This window comes from Oryctolagus cuniculus, chromosome 15, assembly GCF_964237555.1.
Source record: "Oryctolagus cuniculus chromosome 15, mOryCun1.1, whole genome shotgun sequence".
NCBI classification, from domain to species: domain Eukaryota; kingdom Metazoa; phylum Chordata; class Mammalia; order Lagomorpha; family Leporidae; genus Oryctolagus; species Oryctolagus cuniculus.
In genome coordinates this window covers 38109579-38128814 of record NC_091446.1, presented here as the reverse complement: position 1 = coordinate 38128814, position 19236 = coordinate 38109579, and the positions used below count along the sequence as shown (strand labels likewise).

The 19236-nt window shown below is 42.8% G+C and overlaps 1 protein-coding gene across 2 annotated transcripts in view; it reads right to left on the bottom strand.

Annotated features, from left to right (window-relative positions):
- The window catches only part of IDE (insulin degrading enzyme), a gene marked incomplete in the record, with an annotated part of 108753 nt that overhangs the window by 13400 nt on the left and 76117 nt on the right, over nucleotides 1-19236 (bottom strand). Inside the window, 6 exon segments of one of the 2 annotated variants that reach the window (XM_070057618.1) lie at nucleotides 459-570; nucleotides 1467-1558; nucleotides 5753-5873; nucleotides 9479-9589; nucleotides 12393-12537; nucleotides 18287-18369. In XM_070057618.1, the coding sequence (XP_069913719.1) occupies nucleotides 459-570; nucleotides 1467-1558; nucleotides 5753-5873; nucleotides 9479-9589; nucleotides 12393-12537; nucleotides 18287-18369 (664 nt within the window). 2 annotated transcript variants of the gene reach the window in all.

The window sequence follows — 19236 nt, the reverse complement described above, 5'->3', positions numbered from 1 at the left end:
TTGTTAATCCTCCAAAAACATGTAATGAATCTATGTTCTCAGTACCTGTGGCTGTCCTAAAACTATTTTGGTCAAGGATTCCTATGAGCTTCCAATGAAATACTACCACTCTAAATTTCCATATTTTATAAACGGATTTTATTTAATGCTTCACAGTCCATATTTCTTAGTTTTGTGCTAATTTTACTTTCTAACTCCCCTACACTCAAGTACCAGTCAATTCTAGTATAATTCTCTTCAAAATTACTGCCTACCTCTAGTTTCACCTCTTTGGCTCTCCTACGAGAATTTTCTGGCAGAATTATCTGTCTCTAATCATATTTGTATAAGTAAAGGACGACTCCAGTGGATCCTTTGCCATAAAACAATGCATTATCATCCAACTGAATTCATGCTGTAATCACCCACATTGTTATGTCAAAGCAGTCCATTCCCAAAGTCACAATATTTCAACTTACTGTCAGGGAGCTGAACTTCTCTATACCGAACCAGCTGACTCGGAAGGAGAGGTTTTGTATGAGCATATTCAATAAGGGTGTCTTCAACCATTTGCATAATACTTAATGCAGCCTGGGGAAAAAGGCATTCACAGCACATTACGAAAAACCAAACATATCTTATGTGTGAAAGTAAAAACGGTATACAGAACAGTCCATTACAATATGACAACTTGCTTGCAAAAATCCATTAGTTGATCATTAAAATGGTTTGTAAATCTGAAGAACATACAATCCTATTAAAATAGATAAAAACTGAAATGCCAAAATGGCAGCAGTGCAGAGAAACAGGGATCACACACAATCATCAACGTCAATATCGATACTGGAGAGAAGGCACTGCCAGAGCCAGAGAGGTAGTGGTGGTGGAGAATGACCCACTCAGATACCTGGGGTCCCAGCAAAGCACTGGAGGTAAGCACAGGATTTACTGCCAATGATACAAACTTCCATAAGAATCCTGTCTGGCACTTGCTAGCTCCCGAACTTGGGCATGTTGTTTGAGTGCTCCTGAGACAGAATGCTATGGAAATCTGTAGTGCTTTGCATGTGCTAAGCACTTGGCAGGTACAATTTAATCCTTATAATCCCTGATATAGGTGCTATTATAATTTTACAGAAAGAAACAGCAGAGTGAAGACATTTTTCAGGAAACTATGTATCTGTTATGTGGCAGAGCCAAGATTTGAATCCAGGCTCCTGCACAAAGTAGGGACAATTATTGCCATTTCCTTCCATGAGTGCACAAGGCAGGCAACAGCAGAGGAGGCAGACATGAAGGCAGGCCCTCAGTTAACGACCCTCACAGGGCACTTCCCGTTCTCTCTCATACCTTTGTCCACAGAGACAGATGTGTGAACTCTAATGTGCCTATTATTTATCACACTCTGCTGGTTAACACTCTTGAGACAGACTAAAGGAAAAAACCTCTTGAGTTGATCCATGAAAGACTGCTAAAACCTCAATCACCTGCTTTGTTATGTTTCCATGGAGGAGGGCTTCAATGTGCAGCCGCGACAGGAGCTGAGGGATGAAGGCCTTAAGGCGAGGAAGGGTGACATCTGTAAAGACGTAAGAAGCAGTGAGCTCTGTGTATGAGAACAGCTTTGACTGAGACAACTTGAGACTTATAGGAGAACTGCAAAAATACTACAGGAAATCCCTGTACACCCTTCTGCCAGTTTTCTCTAATGCTCAGATGCTATTCTTTCCTAACAATAACACAAAGGTCAAAGCAAAGAAATTAACACTGGTACAATACTATTAACCAAAGTACAGACTGTCTGATTTCAGTTTTCTCACTGATGTCATTTTCTGTTCAAGGATCTAATCTACAATGACATTTAGCTGTCATGTGTCCTTCAGTCTTCTATAATTGGCAACCGTTTCTCGGTCGTTCTCATCTTTCATTGGCCTTGAAACTTTTGAAGAGTAACATTTAGTCATTTAGAAGAATTTCCTACAAGTGGGTTTATCCAGTATTTTCTCATGATGAAACTGTGCTTATCCATTAGTAGGGAGAGACTTCACAGGTAACATGCGTTACTCAAGCACATCATATCAGCATACATGGATTTAATGGGTTGTACTACTGGTGATGTTAACTCTGATCACTTGGTTAAGGTGGTGCCTGCCAGATGTCCTCACTATAAAGGTATATTTTATTCTTTTGGTTATAACTGAGTAACTCCTATAGCCTTCCTAACCATCAGTACTTATTTTTCCATTAAAATTAGTAAATATTTATTTGGGGGGACATAGCTTGAGACTATACAAACACTCTGTTTTCCCTTCATATTTCCCTTAGATTTTAATAATTTTGGCATTCATTTGTGGCTATGGCCTATAAAAATTATTATGGTGTACTAATGGTAACTTTTCTGTTTTCCTCATTCCTTTTACATGTATTGAGTTAATTCTTTTAAAAGGAAGAGTTGTCCCTTCTTTAACAGAACACCTGAGTAATAACTGCTACAGACAAAATCCATCAATGGTGGCTAAAATTAGTGACTGAAATTTAATGGGAGACATGAGAAGGAAATTAACACATACTTACTGTGGATCAGACATTTTACAGATGTTATCTTTTAAACTATAAGAATATACTATCATCCCCATTTTAGAAGTGAAAAAAACTGAAATTAAGATAATTTTTTTTTTTATCAGAAGTCATCAAGCTAGTAAACTGCAGAGCTGGGATGTGATCCTTGGTCTGACCCAAGTGGCACTCGTTCCACTACACTACATGGCCTTAGAAGCCCCTGTCACTAAACCCCTCCATACTTCTTTGCAGATTTCTATCACAACACTTATCCTCCTTTGTCTCTGTTGAAATGATCTGTTCTCATTTACGCTTTGTCACTAGACTGGTACTCCTTAAGCCAAGAAACACCATTTAATTGATCATTTTAAATTATTGTTTTAAAAACATTTATTTATTTGAGAGGGAAAGGGAGCGAGCATACTAGCTCCTATAAACTGGTTCACTCCCCAAATGCCCACAGTGGCCTGGGCTCACAGCCAGGAACTCTAAGTCTCCCATGTGGGTTTCAAGACCTCATTTCTATGAGCCCTCACTGCTGCCTCACACAGGGTCTACATTAGCAGGAAGCTGTAGTCAGGAGTTGGAGCCATTGAACTCAAGTACTCCAATATGGGACATAGGCATCTTAACTGGCATCTAAACCAGTAGGCCAAATTCCCACCCCAATCTGAATGTCTTTAAATCTTTAGGGGCAAAGTAAATGCTGTTTGACTACACTGGACTCTGAGGTTCCTGCTATTGTGGTTCCTAAACAGCTGAGTGACTTAAGAGTTACTGGGGAGCTAGCTTCTCATATTGAGTTGTCCCCAAATTAAGCTATGTTGGCATTCTGAATTATTATAGAAGTATATTTATCACAACAGAATTACTATTTTTTTAAATTTTTTGCCAGGCAGAGTTAGACAGTGAGAGAGAAAGACAAAGAGAGAGTTATAGACAGTGAGAGAGACAGAGAGAAAGGTCTTCCTTCCGTTGGTTCACTCCCCTAATGACCGCTACGGCCGGCGCTGCGCTGACCTGAAGCCAGGAGCCGGATGCTTCCTCCCGATCTCTCATGGGGGTGCAGGGGCCCAAGCATTTGGGCCATCCTCCACGGCCCTCCCAGGCCACAGCAGAGAGCTGGACTGGAAGAGGGGCAACCGGGACTAGAACCCGGGGTGCCGGGACCACAGGCGGAGGATTAGCCAAGTGAGCTACAGTGCCGGCCCAGAATTACTATTAATAGAGTAAAGAATTTCAACAAAAAAGCACTGACTTTACCTTTATAAAAGAAATTTTAGGAAGACTGTATATGCCTGTGAGATGTCAGAGCTTACTCTGCTTAAAATCTATCTGCCTGGGAGAGGGAGTGGGAGAGGGGAAGGCCACGGGAGGGAGGGAGGTTGAGGGGGGGAAGCCACAACAATACAAAAGTTGCACTTTGTAAATTCACATTTATTAAAAAAAAAACTATATAACAAAAAAAAGAAAAAGAAAAAAAAAAGAACTTAATACTTTACCCTTTTAGTATTTTTTATGTTCTACTTAAAACTATTGGTTGAACTCTGTAATTAATACACAATTACTCTTAGGTGTTTAATTAATGCTATAACTAATACTCAAATAGTATTTTACACTTTGTGTTTCTGTGTGGGTGCAAACTGTTGAAATCTTTACTTAATATATGCTAAATTGAGCCGGCGCCGCGGCTCACTAGGCTAATCCTCTGCCTAGCGGCGCCGGCACACCGGGTTCTAGTCCCGGTCGGGGCGCCGGATTCTGTCCCGGTTGCCCCTCTTCCAGGCCAGCCCTCTGCTGTGGCCAGGGAGTGCAGTGGAGGATGGCCCAGGTGCTTGGGCCCTGCACCCCATGGAAGACCAGGAAAAGCACCTGGCTCCTGGCTCCTGCCATCGGATCAGCGCGGTGCGCCGGCCGCAGCGCGCCGGCCGCGGCGGCCATTGGAGGGTGAACCAACGGCAAAGGAAGACCTTTCTCTCTGTCTCTCTCTCTCACTATCCACTCTGCCTGTCAAAAAAAAAAAAATATATATATATATATATGCTAAATTGATCTTCTGTATATAAAAATAATTGAAAATTAATCTTGATGTGAAGGGAAGGGGAGAGGGAGTGGGAGAGGGGAGTGTTGTGGGTGGGAGGGAAGTTATTGGAGGGGGGGAAGCTATTGTAATCCATAAGCTGTACTTTGGAAATTTATGTTCATTAAATAAAATAAAAAAAAAATCCATCTGCCATCTGACCTAGATTCTAAGAGGAAAAAACCCTAAACCTCTGCTTTTTGATCATACCGAAAGCAGGATTCAGTTTCTCGAAAACATAATCAATTCTGAGCTTTTTTTAAAAAGGTAAAAATTCTTGCTAGTAACTGCACGATTCATAATTATTTTGCAAAGAAAACATATGAAATGTTAAGAAAAAAACACGTCTTCTAGTTAATGAATTTAAAGTCTAGCGTTCTAGCCAATGCCTGAGGCAATAAAATAATGATGTTGAATACTTTGGTTTTGATTTGTCACTGAAAACATTAACAGCATAGTGTTACATAATAAGTAATGACATCATAAAAGATTATTGAAAGTTTAATGAAATTCTTTTCTTAAAAATTGCATTTTACTTCTTGGGAAATAAAAACATAATAACAAAGGGTGATTTCAGTCTACATTTAGTTTCATTGTGTTCAATGGCTGTGTATGAGACATACACTTGTACTAGATACTAAATAGAAAAGATGAAGGAAGTCATTTCCACTGTTCAAGGAATTTAGAACTTTCAAGCAAAACTCCTGAAAACTAGACTTGAGGTTTAAAAAACCAAAAAACAAATTAAAATACCCAAGGATGACTCTAAACATCTTCCAAAAATTTAACTGAACTGAACAGAGCTAAAGAGGCTACAGCAGGAGAAAACGCCCAAGAACTTCCGTGTGATAAGACTTTTAAGTTCAGCCCAATTTTCCTTTTCTGAAAATTTCAGTATTAACAAGGGAAGGGGGAGAGTCAGAACACTTGGTCATTTGTAGAAATCTATGAACTGGTGTGTGTCCAGGATGAAAAGAGCAAATGTGGTTAAACTACCTGAATACAAAAGCCACTTCCAAAGCCATTACTGTTTTTATGAAAAATAAATACATCTGGCTTTAATAGGATTACACATTACTCAAAAGTACCAACCCTTGATGAAGGCATTAGGCTTTAAACAGAAATGAGTCTCACCATCCAGGGCTTCTTTTAACTCATCTTTAGTCCAAGCCACTTCAGTCATCAACAAGCGGAGGTAGTACATGGCATGCTGGTGAGGCTGCTCAGCCCGGAAATTGTTGAGAGATCGCATGTACTAGTGAAAGGAGACACACAGGTTTGTTAATTTTGTCAATCTTTTAAAAATCATTTCAACAGATCAGCTGTAACCAAACTTCATTTTGTGTAAAGTACGTGTAAATTCTTCTAAAGTTATATAACCAAGAATGGGGCTTAATCCCCTATGAGGTATCCTTTTTCTTTACCCAGGTTGCTTTTTTTTTGTTGTTGTTCATTTATTTATTTGAGAGGCACAGAGAGACAGACACAGACAGCAAGCTTCCATCTGTTGGTTCATTCCCCAAATGCCTGCAAGGGCTGGGATGGGGATGAGCCAAAGTTGAGAATCAGGAACACAATACAGGTTTCCCAGGTGGGTGGCAGGGACCCAACTCCTTGAGCTGTCATTTGCGAACCCAGTGTCTACACTTGCTGGAAGCTGGGATCAGAAGCCGCAACCAGGAATTGAATCCAGGCACTCCAATATAGGACATGGGCATCTTAACTAGTGTCTTAACAGCTAGACCAGATGCCCACAGCCAGGCTCCTTCTCTACCTCCAGCAGATGACGTGAACTCCAAGTGTTTTCACTACGGGACATCCCCCATCCCACAGCAAACTGTCTCCAGTTTTCAGGGTCTCCATCTTTTGACATCCTGCAATTCTACACATAAGACCATCTCAAGTCTCTGAAAAGCAGCAGCATGGGTACACATATATTGGATCACCATTTGAAAATGGATTGTAGCTTTTTATAGTGTAAAATGAAGGCCTCAGCTTAGCTTTGAAAGTAGCTATCAGTCCCATACTTCCATTGCTGGGCCAAATGTAGGATGAACTGAAGTGGAAAGACATCAAACCTAAGTACTGTGCCATAATGTGATGAGGTTCTTGTGGGAGAGCAAATTCAGTCTGCTGAAATGTGTTTTTTTCAAAGGAAGACGGGGATGAAACCTTTAGGGAGTGCCTGACAGCCCCTAAATACTTCCTTTGGAAAGTCAGAGGTGCAACTGCTCTAGTTCTTGGGGCCCACAGGGAAAGGGCCAAGTGTCCATCAGAGTGTGCTACGTTTTCTTTCTGGGTGTGGGGAGCGATCCGGACTAGACTGTTACTGGAATTAAGACTTATTCTATGCATCTGCTCTCCCACAATATGGCGCTGGGAGAGAAGTAAACAGCTTCCGCACAGCTGCCTCCAGTTCAACCAATTAACTGTAGGACTTGCTCCTGATTGGAGAGCAGCGTACTCAGCCGAGTTGGGATTGGCGGAGGAGGACTATAAAGGAGGAGAGAGACGGCATGCACGAGGAACATCTATGGGGAACATCTAGCTGAAGGAACACTCGCGCAGCCCCCGAGAGAACCGGCCGGCGGTGTGCCGCTCCCCTGCGGAAGTGGGGAATGCGGCCAGGGGGAACTGCCCTTCCACGGAGGTGGAAGGGATAGTAGCCAACCCGGGAAGAACCAGCAGCAAACCCGGGGAGGGCCGAGCAGACGAAAGAACAGCGCAGGGTCCTGTGTCGTTCCTCCACGAAGAGGGGGAGCGACATAATGGTGCCGTGACTCGGATAGGAAACCTAGGACGGATAGGAAACTTAGGAGGGAAGAAACGGGAAGAAGTGGAAAATATCGGAGAGAGAGACTAGCAAACAGCCTAGGGAAAAGCCGGACGAAAAAGGTGCCGGAAGAAGCTATTGAAAGCCTAGGCATAGACTCGGATACGGACTACAGGGGGAAACTGGGAGAGATCTCTAAGGTTGAAAGCGAAAGTGAAAGCTAGAACAAACAGACTCAGATGCGGACTGTGGGGAGAGGCCAGGAGAAATGAGGGAGGAGTATTGTTGGAGGAAAGCTTGGGGAAACATACCGGGTAGAGAAAAATGTTAGGGAAATTGAAGCCGCGGGGGGCAGGCCAAGGCGGAGACGAAAGCCACTTTGGGATTCTCAAGTTAGCCCGGGAATAGGGGGCGAAAAGTTGAAACCAGAAGCGGAAACGTAAGCCAGATTGGGATCCGTCTGATTAGCCCGGGGAGCAAAGGACGGGAAGCCAAATCGTGGGGCGGAGACGTGAGCTGGGTTGAATTCGCCAGGCTAGCCCGGGGAACTTGGATTGAATGCTAATGGCGGAGACGTAAGCTACGCTGTGTGACTCGCGGAGGCTGCCGCGCGCAGACAGAGCGTGCGGGGCTCAAGTAGATAGGGAACGCTGGGCTAGTGTGAAGCCGCGCAGATGAGAGAGGCGCGGGCTGAAGCGGCTCAGAGCCGGAAAGCCACCGAGAAGTAGCCTCGGGGCGGGCGCCGGGAAGCCGCAGGGATAAGAGAAACAGAAGTTTAGAAGTAAAATGAGAGAAATAGGAATGCTGGAAGATAGAAGTAAAATGAGAGAAATAGGAATGCTGGAAGATAGAAGTAAAATGGGAGAAATAGGAATGCCCGGAGATAGAGAAATAGAGAAATAGAAAGGCCTCCCCACAATACTGCAATGAGAAGGCTTGGATTCGGTCTGCCTGATTAGTGAGGCGATGAGCACCTGCGGGCGGCTAGCAGCTTATGTGCCGCAGGTCACCGAAGACGGGCATGTTATTAACATCAATAGTCTCCCCACAAAACCGCAATGAGAAGGCTTGGATTCGGTCTGACTGATTAGTAAGGTGGTAAGCACCAGCAGGCAGCTCGACCAGAGTATGAGCTGCAGGTCACCGAAGACAGGCACGTTATCAACACCAATAAGTCACCCCACAACATGGCAATGAGAGAGCTTGGATTCGGTCTGCCTGATTAAGGCGGTAAGCACCAGCAGGTGGCTCGACCAGAGTATGAGCCGCAGGTCACCGAAGACAGGCACGCATCAGCGCCTAAAAACCTCCTCACAACATGGCGAAGAGAGGACCCGGATTCGGTTTGCCTGATTGATAGGACTTGTAAGAACCTGTGGCAACTCTAGCAAGTAGAGCAGAGTGTGTGCCGCGGGACACCGAAGACAGGCGCGTATCAACGCCAAAAATAAAAAGAAAGGGGGATCTGTGGGGAGCGATCCGGACTAGACTGTTACTGGAATTAAGACTTATTCTATGCATCTGCTCTCCCACAATATGGCGCTGGGAGAGAAGTAAACAGCTTCCGCACAGCTGCCTCCAGTTCAACCAATTAACTGTAGGACTTGCTCCTGATTGGAGAGCAGCGTACTCAGCCGAGTTGGGATTGGCGGAGGAGGACTATAAAGGAGGAGAGAGACGGCATGCACGAGGAACATCTATGGGGAACATCTAGCTGAAGGAACACTCGCGCAGCCCCCGAGAGAACCGGCCGGCGGTGTGCCGCTCCCCTGCGGAAGTGGGGAATGCGGCCAGGGGGAACTGCCCTTCCACGGAGGTGGAAGGGATAGTAGCCAACCCGGGAAGAACCAGCAGCAAACCCGGGGAGGGCCGAGCAGACGAAAGAACAGCGCAGGGTCCTGTGTCGTTCCTCCACGAAGAGGGGGAGCGACACTGGGTATAGGGTAGAGGATCTAGCAAAGATCAGATGAGAGGAAAGCGACAGAATTATGAATGGTTTTTATGTTCCTCCTCCCTTTTCCACATTTTTCTCATAATATGACATTATTTTATGGATAAAAAATTGTAAAACAAGTCAGAAAACTTACTGCCTCTTTGATAATTTCAAATCTTTTTTCGTCAATTTCAAAGGTAGCCATTTTCTCAGTAATCTTCTTTAGCAAAATTGGTTGCTTGTCATTGTAACCTTTCACTGAGAGCTAAAGAAAGAATTCAGGGTATTAAAAACAAAATGAAACAACTTCCAAGTTAACAGTGTAAATGTTCTTTTTAAATACTTAGAAAACACCAAAGTCAGGTATATTAAAACAAAAATAAACCAATAAACTAAAGTTAACTTCTCATAAAATACAGTTCAACACTCAGGAAGAAATCAACACTAACCTTTTTTACCTTAAGTAATGGCCAAAAGCAACAAAGTCAACAGTAGGTAAACTCACCTGACTCTGAACTATGGCGGCACACTCTGCATCATCAAAATTCATGTTCTCATTCTATCAGATTTAATTATGGAGCATGTTCAAATTTTACCTCCAGAAGGAATCTCTAATGAACAGTAGGATTAAAGTTTTTATAAAGATTGTAAGGAGGTAAAAATCACAGGGGAATGTTATCTAGCAAACTATTGAACATGCGCCCAAATCATTTATGTTTAAATATGTAAAAAATCATCTTTGGAGAAATCAGGCAGCCCGGATTCTCTATTACATGGCATTCTGCCAGTTTCTCATTCAGTGTTGCCCAGTAAGCGTCCACAATTCTAACTACTTGTTTATGTGATCAGTACTGATGTTTCAAAAGCCAGGGGCGGGCCGGCGCCGCGGCTCACTAGGCTAATCCTCCGCCTAGCGGCGCCGGCACACCGGGTTCTAGTCCCAGTCGGGGCGCCGGATTCTGTCCCGGTTGCCCCTCTTCCAGGCCAGCTCTCTGCTGTGGCCCGGGAGTGCAGTGGAGGATGGCCCAGGTGCTTGGGCCCTGCACCCCATGGGAGACCAGGAAAAGCACCTGGCTCCTGGCTCCTGCCATCGGATCAGCGCGGTGCGCCGGCCACAGCGCGCCAGCCGCGGCGGCCATTGGAGGGTGAACCAACGGCAAAAGGAAGACCTTTCTCTCTGTCTCTCTCTCTCACTGTCCACTCTGCCTGCAAAAAAAAAAAAAAAAAAAAAAAAAAAAAAAAAAAGCCAGGGGCAAAACAAATGTATAGAGAGGATGTATATACTTTACTGTATTCATCATTATGATTTTGCCTTAGGACAATTTACCTGAATGCTCTCTGAATGCCTAACACTTTGAAAAGCAGGGAATGAGGAATGCCTATTGCTGCACCTAGAACACCAAAAAATCTCTATCCTGTGAAGAGTGATAGGCAAGAACCCCAGCAAGATGGAAGGTCACTGACCATGCAAGCACATCATATACCACAGGAACTTGACTGACAACTACAGGAAATTCATTTTACCACAAATGAAGATGACGTGTTTTAGTGGTAACATGCTACTAAAAGGCAAAAGAAAAAAAAACCCAAAAACAATTATTAGTATTGTATTTGAAGTTAATTTTGACCTTGGAGTTCTAAAATTTTGTGGACTCTGTGACTGGCTGGATTATATACATTCTTATTCATTAAACAAAAGCTATTAGAACATTTATTTATGTGAAGGAAAAAAGAAACTACAAAATAAATACAATTTAAAAACTCTAAAATCTTTCATGTAAGAAAAAAAGAAAAAAGATACTCAGAAATGTCATTTTACTTTATATTAAAACATACAATATGCTTTAAAGAAAAATGAAGATGAATGTGTGCCACAAGAGGGATGTTAATTTGAAACCAAGATATAATCAAGCTTAGAAATGTATGAGAAACACTTGTAAGAATAGTTATCTCTCACGATGTATTTAACAATGCTTACTTGAAAACACATATAAAACAGTCAATGATGCATGCTACAAAATACACTATATTACAATGTCAAGTGATTTTGAACACAGGAACTTTCTACTATTGTCTGCAGAAATAGAAGTAAAATTCAAGCACCACAAAAATTATCTTTCTCTTATAGATGGTAATGTATACTCAAATACATGGAGAGAACAGCATGCTTTCAGGATCAATATGTTAAACATCTCAAGCACAAAAACATGCAAAGTAAATGTAGCACACATCCATGTTCGCAAGATGCACTAAACTTTACAAAATAATTCATTAGTGGAACTAATACTACTTTTAATCTTCAATTATTAAGAAGATACAAAGCAAAAAAAAAACATTGATTTTCTTGTTTAAAAATGCAGGAGTTAATGGTTTTCCCACGCTCAACATAATGCTTAAATGGTGTGGTGCCTTTTCTTTCATTTTCATTTTACTTACAAGTATTGCATTCATTCCTGATGCAATGCCATAGCTCAAACCTGAGACGCGTGCTGCATATGTATACTCTTTTAAATCATCCTTCAATAACCTGATAAACAGGTATGTCATGTTGCAATGGAGAGGATCAGCATAAATGTAGCGACTAACAAAAAGAAAAACAAAAGAAATGCTTTGATACCTCAAGCAGTGGCATGATAATGAAGAAACATGACCGAAGAGTATGGATATGCAGCCTCATGGTCTGGGTTTCTAGGGAAACAGTATAGGCCAACCTTAAACTTCACAAAGCAAACTATCTTTCTTCTCTTCTGCCAAAGACCAAGACTTCAGATACAGAATGGGTGAGATCTAAACCTAAATCAGGGTCCAATTTTGTGTGAGGAGAGAAATATGACAATCTGGTGAAAGATGTTTAAAAAAGGAGATTAAGGAAAATTTGCATAATATGAATGGTATGTAACTGAATACTTAGAATGAGGGATAACTTAAAAAATTAAATGGTAAGAAAATATGATTAGCATAAACATTTTAAAGAAAGAAATGAAACTCATACCCTCAATCAAAAATGCTTCCATCCAATCAATATAAAAATGTTGATGAGTGGAAGGCTCTAGGACATGGGTACTTACATACATCCCATAGATGGTATTTTGGAGGTCATAGCTCAAGCCTGCTAGTTCTGCTGCATATGCATACTCGTTGAGCGAGTCTTTGAGGAGCTCAAGGTACAAATAGGCCATGTTACAGTGCAAGGGGTCCACATAAGCAAATGGGCTGGAAGAAAATGTTGACAGTAAAATAGCTGATTTATTACTTCCCAATGTGATATGGCCTTTTGAGATGGATCAAGAAACAGAATATTGGTTAATATAATTTTCTGAGGATCTGGTTGAATCCTTGAGTCTGCTTCTTCTCATGAGGAAAAAAAAAAAAAAACCCTTAAGATGTCTGAAAAAAGAATCTTGAAATATGCTGTGTGTGTGCACGCTGGTGGCAGTGAAGAGGGAGATGGAACTGCTTACCCCAGAGGGTGTGACAGAACTGACAAGTAAGAAGGGTAGGGCAGGCAAGGAGTGGGAAATGGCTATACTAGGAGGCATGGCTGACAGGGCTGAAACAGCATTTACATATCCTCTTTCCCCAGTCAAGTCACATCCTTGGTGGACAGGAGAATGAAACTGAGAAATCTGACTGCCATGATTATATAAACCTAAAGGACAAAAACTGAAACCTGTGAAAGTGTTAGCTTATCTCTAGAGTTTTCTCCAGAACAATAAAGCTAGTGAGGTCACTGATAAAACTTATCATGTAACTGCAGCCAGCACTAGAAAAAATATTAAAATAGGAAATTATTTGAAAGTAGCAAAAGAGAAGAAATAATTATAGGGTGTTAAGGGCTAAATAGAATCACAGAAACCACCTAATCTTCACTTCCCAGATAAAAAACATAATTTTTCTTGAGTCACCCGGGTTGGTAGCAGCACAGTTGTATTAAATGCAAGTCAAGAGCCGGCGCCGCGGCTCACTAGGCTAATTCTCCGCCTTGTGGCGCCGGCACACCGGGTTCTAGTCCAGGTCGGGGCGCTGGATTCTGTCCCGGTTGGCCCTCTTCCAGGCCAGCTCTCTGCTGTGGCCAGGGAGTGCAGTGGAGGATGGCCCAAGTGCTTGGGCCCTGCACCCCATGGGAGACCAGGAGAAGCACCTGGCTCCTGCCATCGGATCAGCGCAGTGCGCCGGCCGTGGCGGCCATTGGAGGGTGAACCAATGGCAAAGGAAGACCTTTCTGTCTGTCTCTCTCTCTCTCACTGTCCACTCTGCCTGTCAAAAAAAAAAAAAAAAAAAAAGGCAAGTCAAAGGACCCACGCATCTGACTGTATAACATGCCTACCTTCAAGGGAAGCAAGTACAGGATTCATTTATTCAGCCTTTCTACTATATGCACACCCTGGTGCCCGGCTCTTCTGCAGACACCAGGAATAAAGAAGGAGCTAATCAGGCAAAGTTGCTGACCTCACAGAGCTTCTAAGTCTAGTTGGAGGAAACAAGTAATACATTTCAATCTGATATATCAGGTGGTAATAGTGCAACAGAGAAAAGTGAAGCTGAATGAGGGGAACAGAGGAGGAAGGGGCAGCTGCATCAGGGAAGGGAGAGCGCTGGTCTACATGTGAAGCTTAATCCAGCCGCTCTGACACTGCGCCATCTGGACTCAGATCTGAAAGTAGCCAGGGAGTGCGCTCCAGGCTGAGGAAACAGCTGGTGCAAAGGACCAGAGCCAAGCGCCTGTTTAGCAGCTAATTAAGTTCCACTGTATACACGGCACAGGAAGTACAATTAATGTACTGATTGTAAAACCAACAATTTTGTCAAAGCTGATAATAAGCTAAGAATAGGGGTAAAATGGTTAGCCACTTACAGAATTAAAATCAAGGAAAAACTTCTACAGTTATCCAAATATTCTCCAATTAGAAAGTCTAAATGAATACTGTATTGCTTGTGTTTTTTTTTTTTTTTTTTGCTTGCTTGTGTTTGGTTTTGAAGTATTATACATACTGAAATATTTCCTCCTTTAGGCAAATAGGGTCTCAGAAACTTATGGCATGATCCGCCAAAAAAACAAAAAATCATCAAAACAAGAGACACTATGACAGCTCAGTTTCATGGACAACTGCATATCTTAGTATGTGCCTGAAAAACCAAACCCAGGGGCTCAAGGTCATATGGCTCAAGCTCACAATACAATTCAAAGAAGTGTCCAAAAATGTTGCATTCAAGGCAGCTGTGCCAGTTAACTGGAGAAGTCCCTAAGCTAATTTTTCAAAGAGAACACGATTCAACTGAAGACTAAATTCCAGTTCATTTGTTAATTTTAAAAATATACTATTTTTAAAATCATACACTGGATAGTTAAAAATAGTCACGGGACTTTAAAAATTAACTAAATGGGGCTGGTAATTCCTACAGCAGTTAAGAAGTTGCTTGGGATACCAGCATCCCATGGGGGAGTGCCTGTGTTCAAGTCCTGGCTCCACTTCAGAGTGGCTTCTTGCTAATGTGCACTCTGAGACCAACCAGGTGACGGCTCAAGTAGTTGGGTTTCTGCCAAATATGTGGAATACTCAGACTGAGTTCCAGGCTTCTGGCTTCGGTCTGGCCTGGCTCCAGTTGTACAGGCACTTGCAGAGTAAACCAGCAAGTGCAAGATCTCTGGCTGTCAGTTGTTAGTCTATCTACCTCTCAAATAGATAAAGAATTTTAAAAAAGGGGCTGGCACTGTGGCATAGTGGGTAGAGCTGCGCTGCCTACAGTGCTGGCATCCCATATGGGCACCAGTTCAAGTCCCAGCTGCTTCACTTCTGATCCAGCTCTCTGCTATGACCAGGAAAAGCAGATGAAAATGGCCCAAGTCCTTGGGCCCCTGCACCTGTGTGGGAGACCTAGAAGAGGCTCCAGACTCCTGGATTTGGATCAACCCAGCTCCAGCCATTGTGGCCATTTGAGGAGTGAACAGGCAGATGTAAGACTTCTCTCTCTCTGCCTCTGCCTCTCTGTTAACTCTACCTTTTAGTTAAAATAAATAAATCTCTAAAAAAATTTTTTTTGCTGAGGGCCGGTGCCGTGGCTCACTCGGTTAATCCTCCACCTGCAGCGCCAGTATCCCATACAGGCATCGGGTTCTAGTCCTGGTTCCTCCTTTTCCAGTCCAGCTCTCTGCTGTGGCCCAGGAGGACAGTGGAGGATGGCCCAAGTGCCCCTACACCCGCCTGGGAGACCAGGAGGAAGCACCTGGCTCCTGGCTTCAGATCGGCACAGTCCCAGCTGTAGAGGCCATTTGGGGAGTGAACCAACGGAAGGAAGACCTTTCTCTCTGTCTCTCTCTCTCACTGTCAATTTTTAAATTTTTTTCTTTCTTTCTTTTTTTTTTTTTTTTTTTGCTGGAGCTGTGGCATAATGGGCTAAAGCCTCCGCCTATAGCGCTGGCATCCCATATGGTGCCAGTTCTAGTCCCAGCTGCTCCTCTTCTGATCCAGCTCTCTGCTATGACCTGGAAAAGCAGTAGAGGATGGCCCAAGTCCTTGGACCCCTGTACCCGCGTGGGAGACCTGGAAGAAGCTCCTGGCTCCTGGCTTTGGATTGGCCCAGCTCCAGCTGTTGTGGCCATTTGGGGAGTGAACCAGCGGATGGAAGACCTTTCTCTCTCTCTCCCTCTCACTGTCTGTCACTCTACCTCTCAAATAAATAAATAAAATCTTTTAAAAAAATAAATAAAAGAATGAGGTTAAAAATGGGGGGTGGGGGGGAGTGCGGGGGTGGGCAGCATTGTGGCATAGCAGGTAAAGCCCCTGCCTGTAGTGCTGGCAAGTCCCAGCTGCACTACTTCCAATCCAGCTCTCTGCTATGGCCTGGGAAAGTAGTAGAAGATGGCCCAAGTCCTTGGGCCCCTGCACCCACGTGGGAGACCCGGAAGAAGCTCCTGGCTCCTGGCTTCGGATCAGCGCAGCTCTGGCCATTGCGGTCAGTTGAGGAGTGAACCAGCTGTTGGAAGATTGACCTCCCTCTCTCTCTCTCTCGCTCTCGCTCTCTCTGCTGAATTCTTTCAAATAAAAAAAAAGTTTAAAACCCCTATAACTAAGTATATATAATATAATCCTATTTCTAAAAAAGACAAAACTATATACACACATAAAAATTTTTATAAAAATCCACAAGAAACTGAGCAGTGGTTACCTGTGGGAAAAGCAGACCACGGACATGGGATCTGAGGAAAGCAGCCATTTTCAATTCTAGGTGCTGTGCTGGGCAGTTCAGAGAACATGTAAATACCAAGTGGTCTCTCAGAATGTATTCTGAGGGGTGAGTGTTTGCTCTGTAGTTAAGACGCCCACATCTCACATCAAGAATTGCTCTGCTCCTGCATCCAGTTTCCTGCTTGCTCAGGCCTGCGAGGCAGCAAGGATGGCTCCAGCACTTGGGCTTCTGTCAATCATGTAAGAGAACTGTACTGAGTTCCCAGAGCTCACCTCTGCCCCAGCTGGCTGCTGTTGCAGGCATTTGGGAAGTGAATTTAGCAGATGGGGGTTCTCTGTGTCAGTATTGCTGTCTCTCTCTCTCTAGTAAGTAAAATAAGTAAATATTTTCTAAAAAGATATTCTGAAGAACTTCATAATCAAAGAACCCAAATGGAAAAGAGGGACAAGCTGCCAAGAGTATTAGAAATATCACTCTCAACTATCAAAAAATATAAAAGTAGCCTTTCTAACACTCTTGGCCAACAGTGAGTCACAACCTGAGAGTCTATGTTTGGTGTAACAAATTACAAACCTCAGTGCAGTTCTGAAATAATCTGTGAATCCAATGACACAAAATATAATATTTACATCCCTACAAACTGGACATATTTGGTGATAGGATATTAAATTTCTATTTAGAGATTCTTCTCCCCTTTTCCAAAAATTTGAAACATATCCGCTTTAATTTCAAGTCATGGTAATGGAACAAAAAGTAACAGAAAAGCTGATCATCATATTGAACATTATTACATGATGACAAGTTTATTTCACCAAACATAAGACCACAAATTTTAAAAATATAAAATTATAAACTCACAAAGTAAAATCTGAACTGGGTGATACACTTAACCACCCAAGTAAATAAAAGGAGACAGAGATGAATTGAAGATGCATTAAGGAATCATTGCAGGGGCTGGCTTTGTATAGTGGGTTAAGCCAATGCTTGCAACAACAGCATCTCATATTAGAGTGCAAGGGTTCGAGTCCCCAGTAGCTCTGCTTCTGATCCAGTTCCCTGCTAATGCGCCTGGGAAAGTGTGCCTGGCTCAAGTGTTCATTTAGGCCCCTAACACCCATCTGGAGACCCAGATGGAGTTCCAGGTTCTCGACTTCAGCCTGGCCCAGCCCTGGCCATTGTGCCCATCTGTAGAGTAAACCAGTAGATGGAAGAGCTCTCCTTTTCTGCCTTTCAAATAAAAAAAAAATCTTAAAATCACCGCAATAGTAGTTTTATTCATAAACTTTACTAAATATCTCCTTCATTTTTACTAAATAATTTTGAAGTATCCAAGTGAAGATTAGAGAAAGCTCCAGACAACTGAAGGACTGAAAGGATGCAGATCATTTCAGACCACTTCTTCTGGACAAGCTCCAGGAAGTGAAAGCTAAAATGATGAAAAACCCCAAATTATTTCTTATTTTCTCAATGAACCTTCTGCATAAATCTACAACCTCCCCAGATTCCAAATTCCTACAGGCTAGGCAGGCCCTAATCAGAATTAACATCAAACATTTCCATCAAAAAGTGTGTTCATCAATGGAAAGGAAGAAGAATGAACAACCTCACTTCTTAACAATATTTCTTCACATTAACAGTAGCAGCCTGGCCTCGCGTAGACCAATAACTCAAATCCCTTTTACTTCTGGATGTGGATGCTCAAGACAGGCAAGTATACAGAAATGTAACTGTTGACTTTTATAAGAAGCTTAATAGTTAGATTCACCTTACGTACCTGAAAAATTCAAAGTTGAGACAAGCCTTTGGCAAGAAAAACTTATCATCTTGTTTGAACCAGAGCTTGCTCATAGCTGTATCCTGTGATGGAGAAACATTTCGGTTAGGAAAATAAGGGCACATTAAGCAAAAACGCCCAATCAAATCACTCTGTAAGAGGAGGAGGACTGAGGCAATGCTTAGGGGTTCTATTCTGAAGGCTGCTGGCCCAGAGCTCTGAAGCATACTCAGAGGGTCAGCAGGCAGGAAGCTGGACAGGAAGTCTACTGATCCCTGCAGGAGAAATCAGTCTTCAGTGTCCCCTGGATTTGGGAGATGGGGACACAGTGGAGGAGACAGATGAGAGAAGCCAGTATCAACTGTCCTAGTCTCATCTTTCCGGACATGGGAGGCAGACAGATGCTGGCAACCATTGGGAGAAAGTAGCAGCTGACCTCCAAGGTGTTCCACAATGATCCCTCCTCCACAGGACCAGAGCTGGTCTGCCTGATTAACAGACTATGACAGAAATGATGGCTTGACACCTCCAAGATTAGATTATAAAAGACACTGGCTTCCATTTTGATCACTCACCTTCTCTCTTGGATCAATCACTTTGGGGGAAACCACATCCCATGCCCGCAACTCTATATAGCAGGCCATGTGGTAAGCAATGAAGCCTTGTCAACAACCTCATAAATGAATTTCGAAGAGAATTCAGCAGCTCTAGTTAAACCTTCAGATAACAAGTGTTCAAGATAAATTAAATGTCATGCTCCTAAATACTCCTGTCCTGCTGAGTTAATCTGAATATTAGGTCATTTAAAGAAGATAAAATGAATGATTTGTGTCTGTAGTCATTAGCTTACAAGTTCAGAAAAGAGAATGTGCTATAATCATTTGATACATTTTTCTACACAATTTACCCAAGGTTGTGAAATAATGACATGAAAAGAACATTCTGAGGGG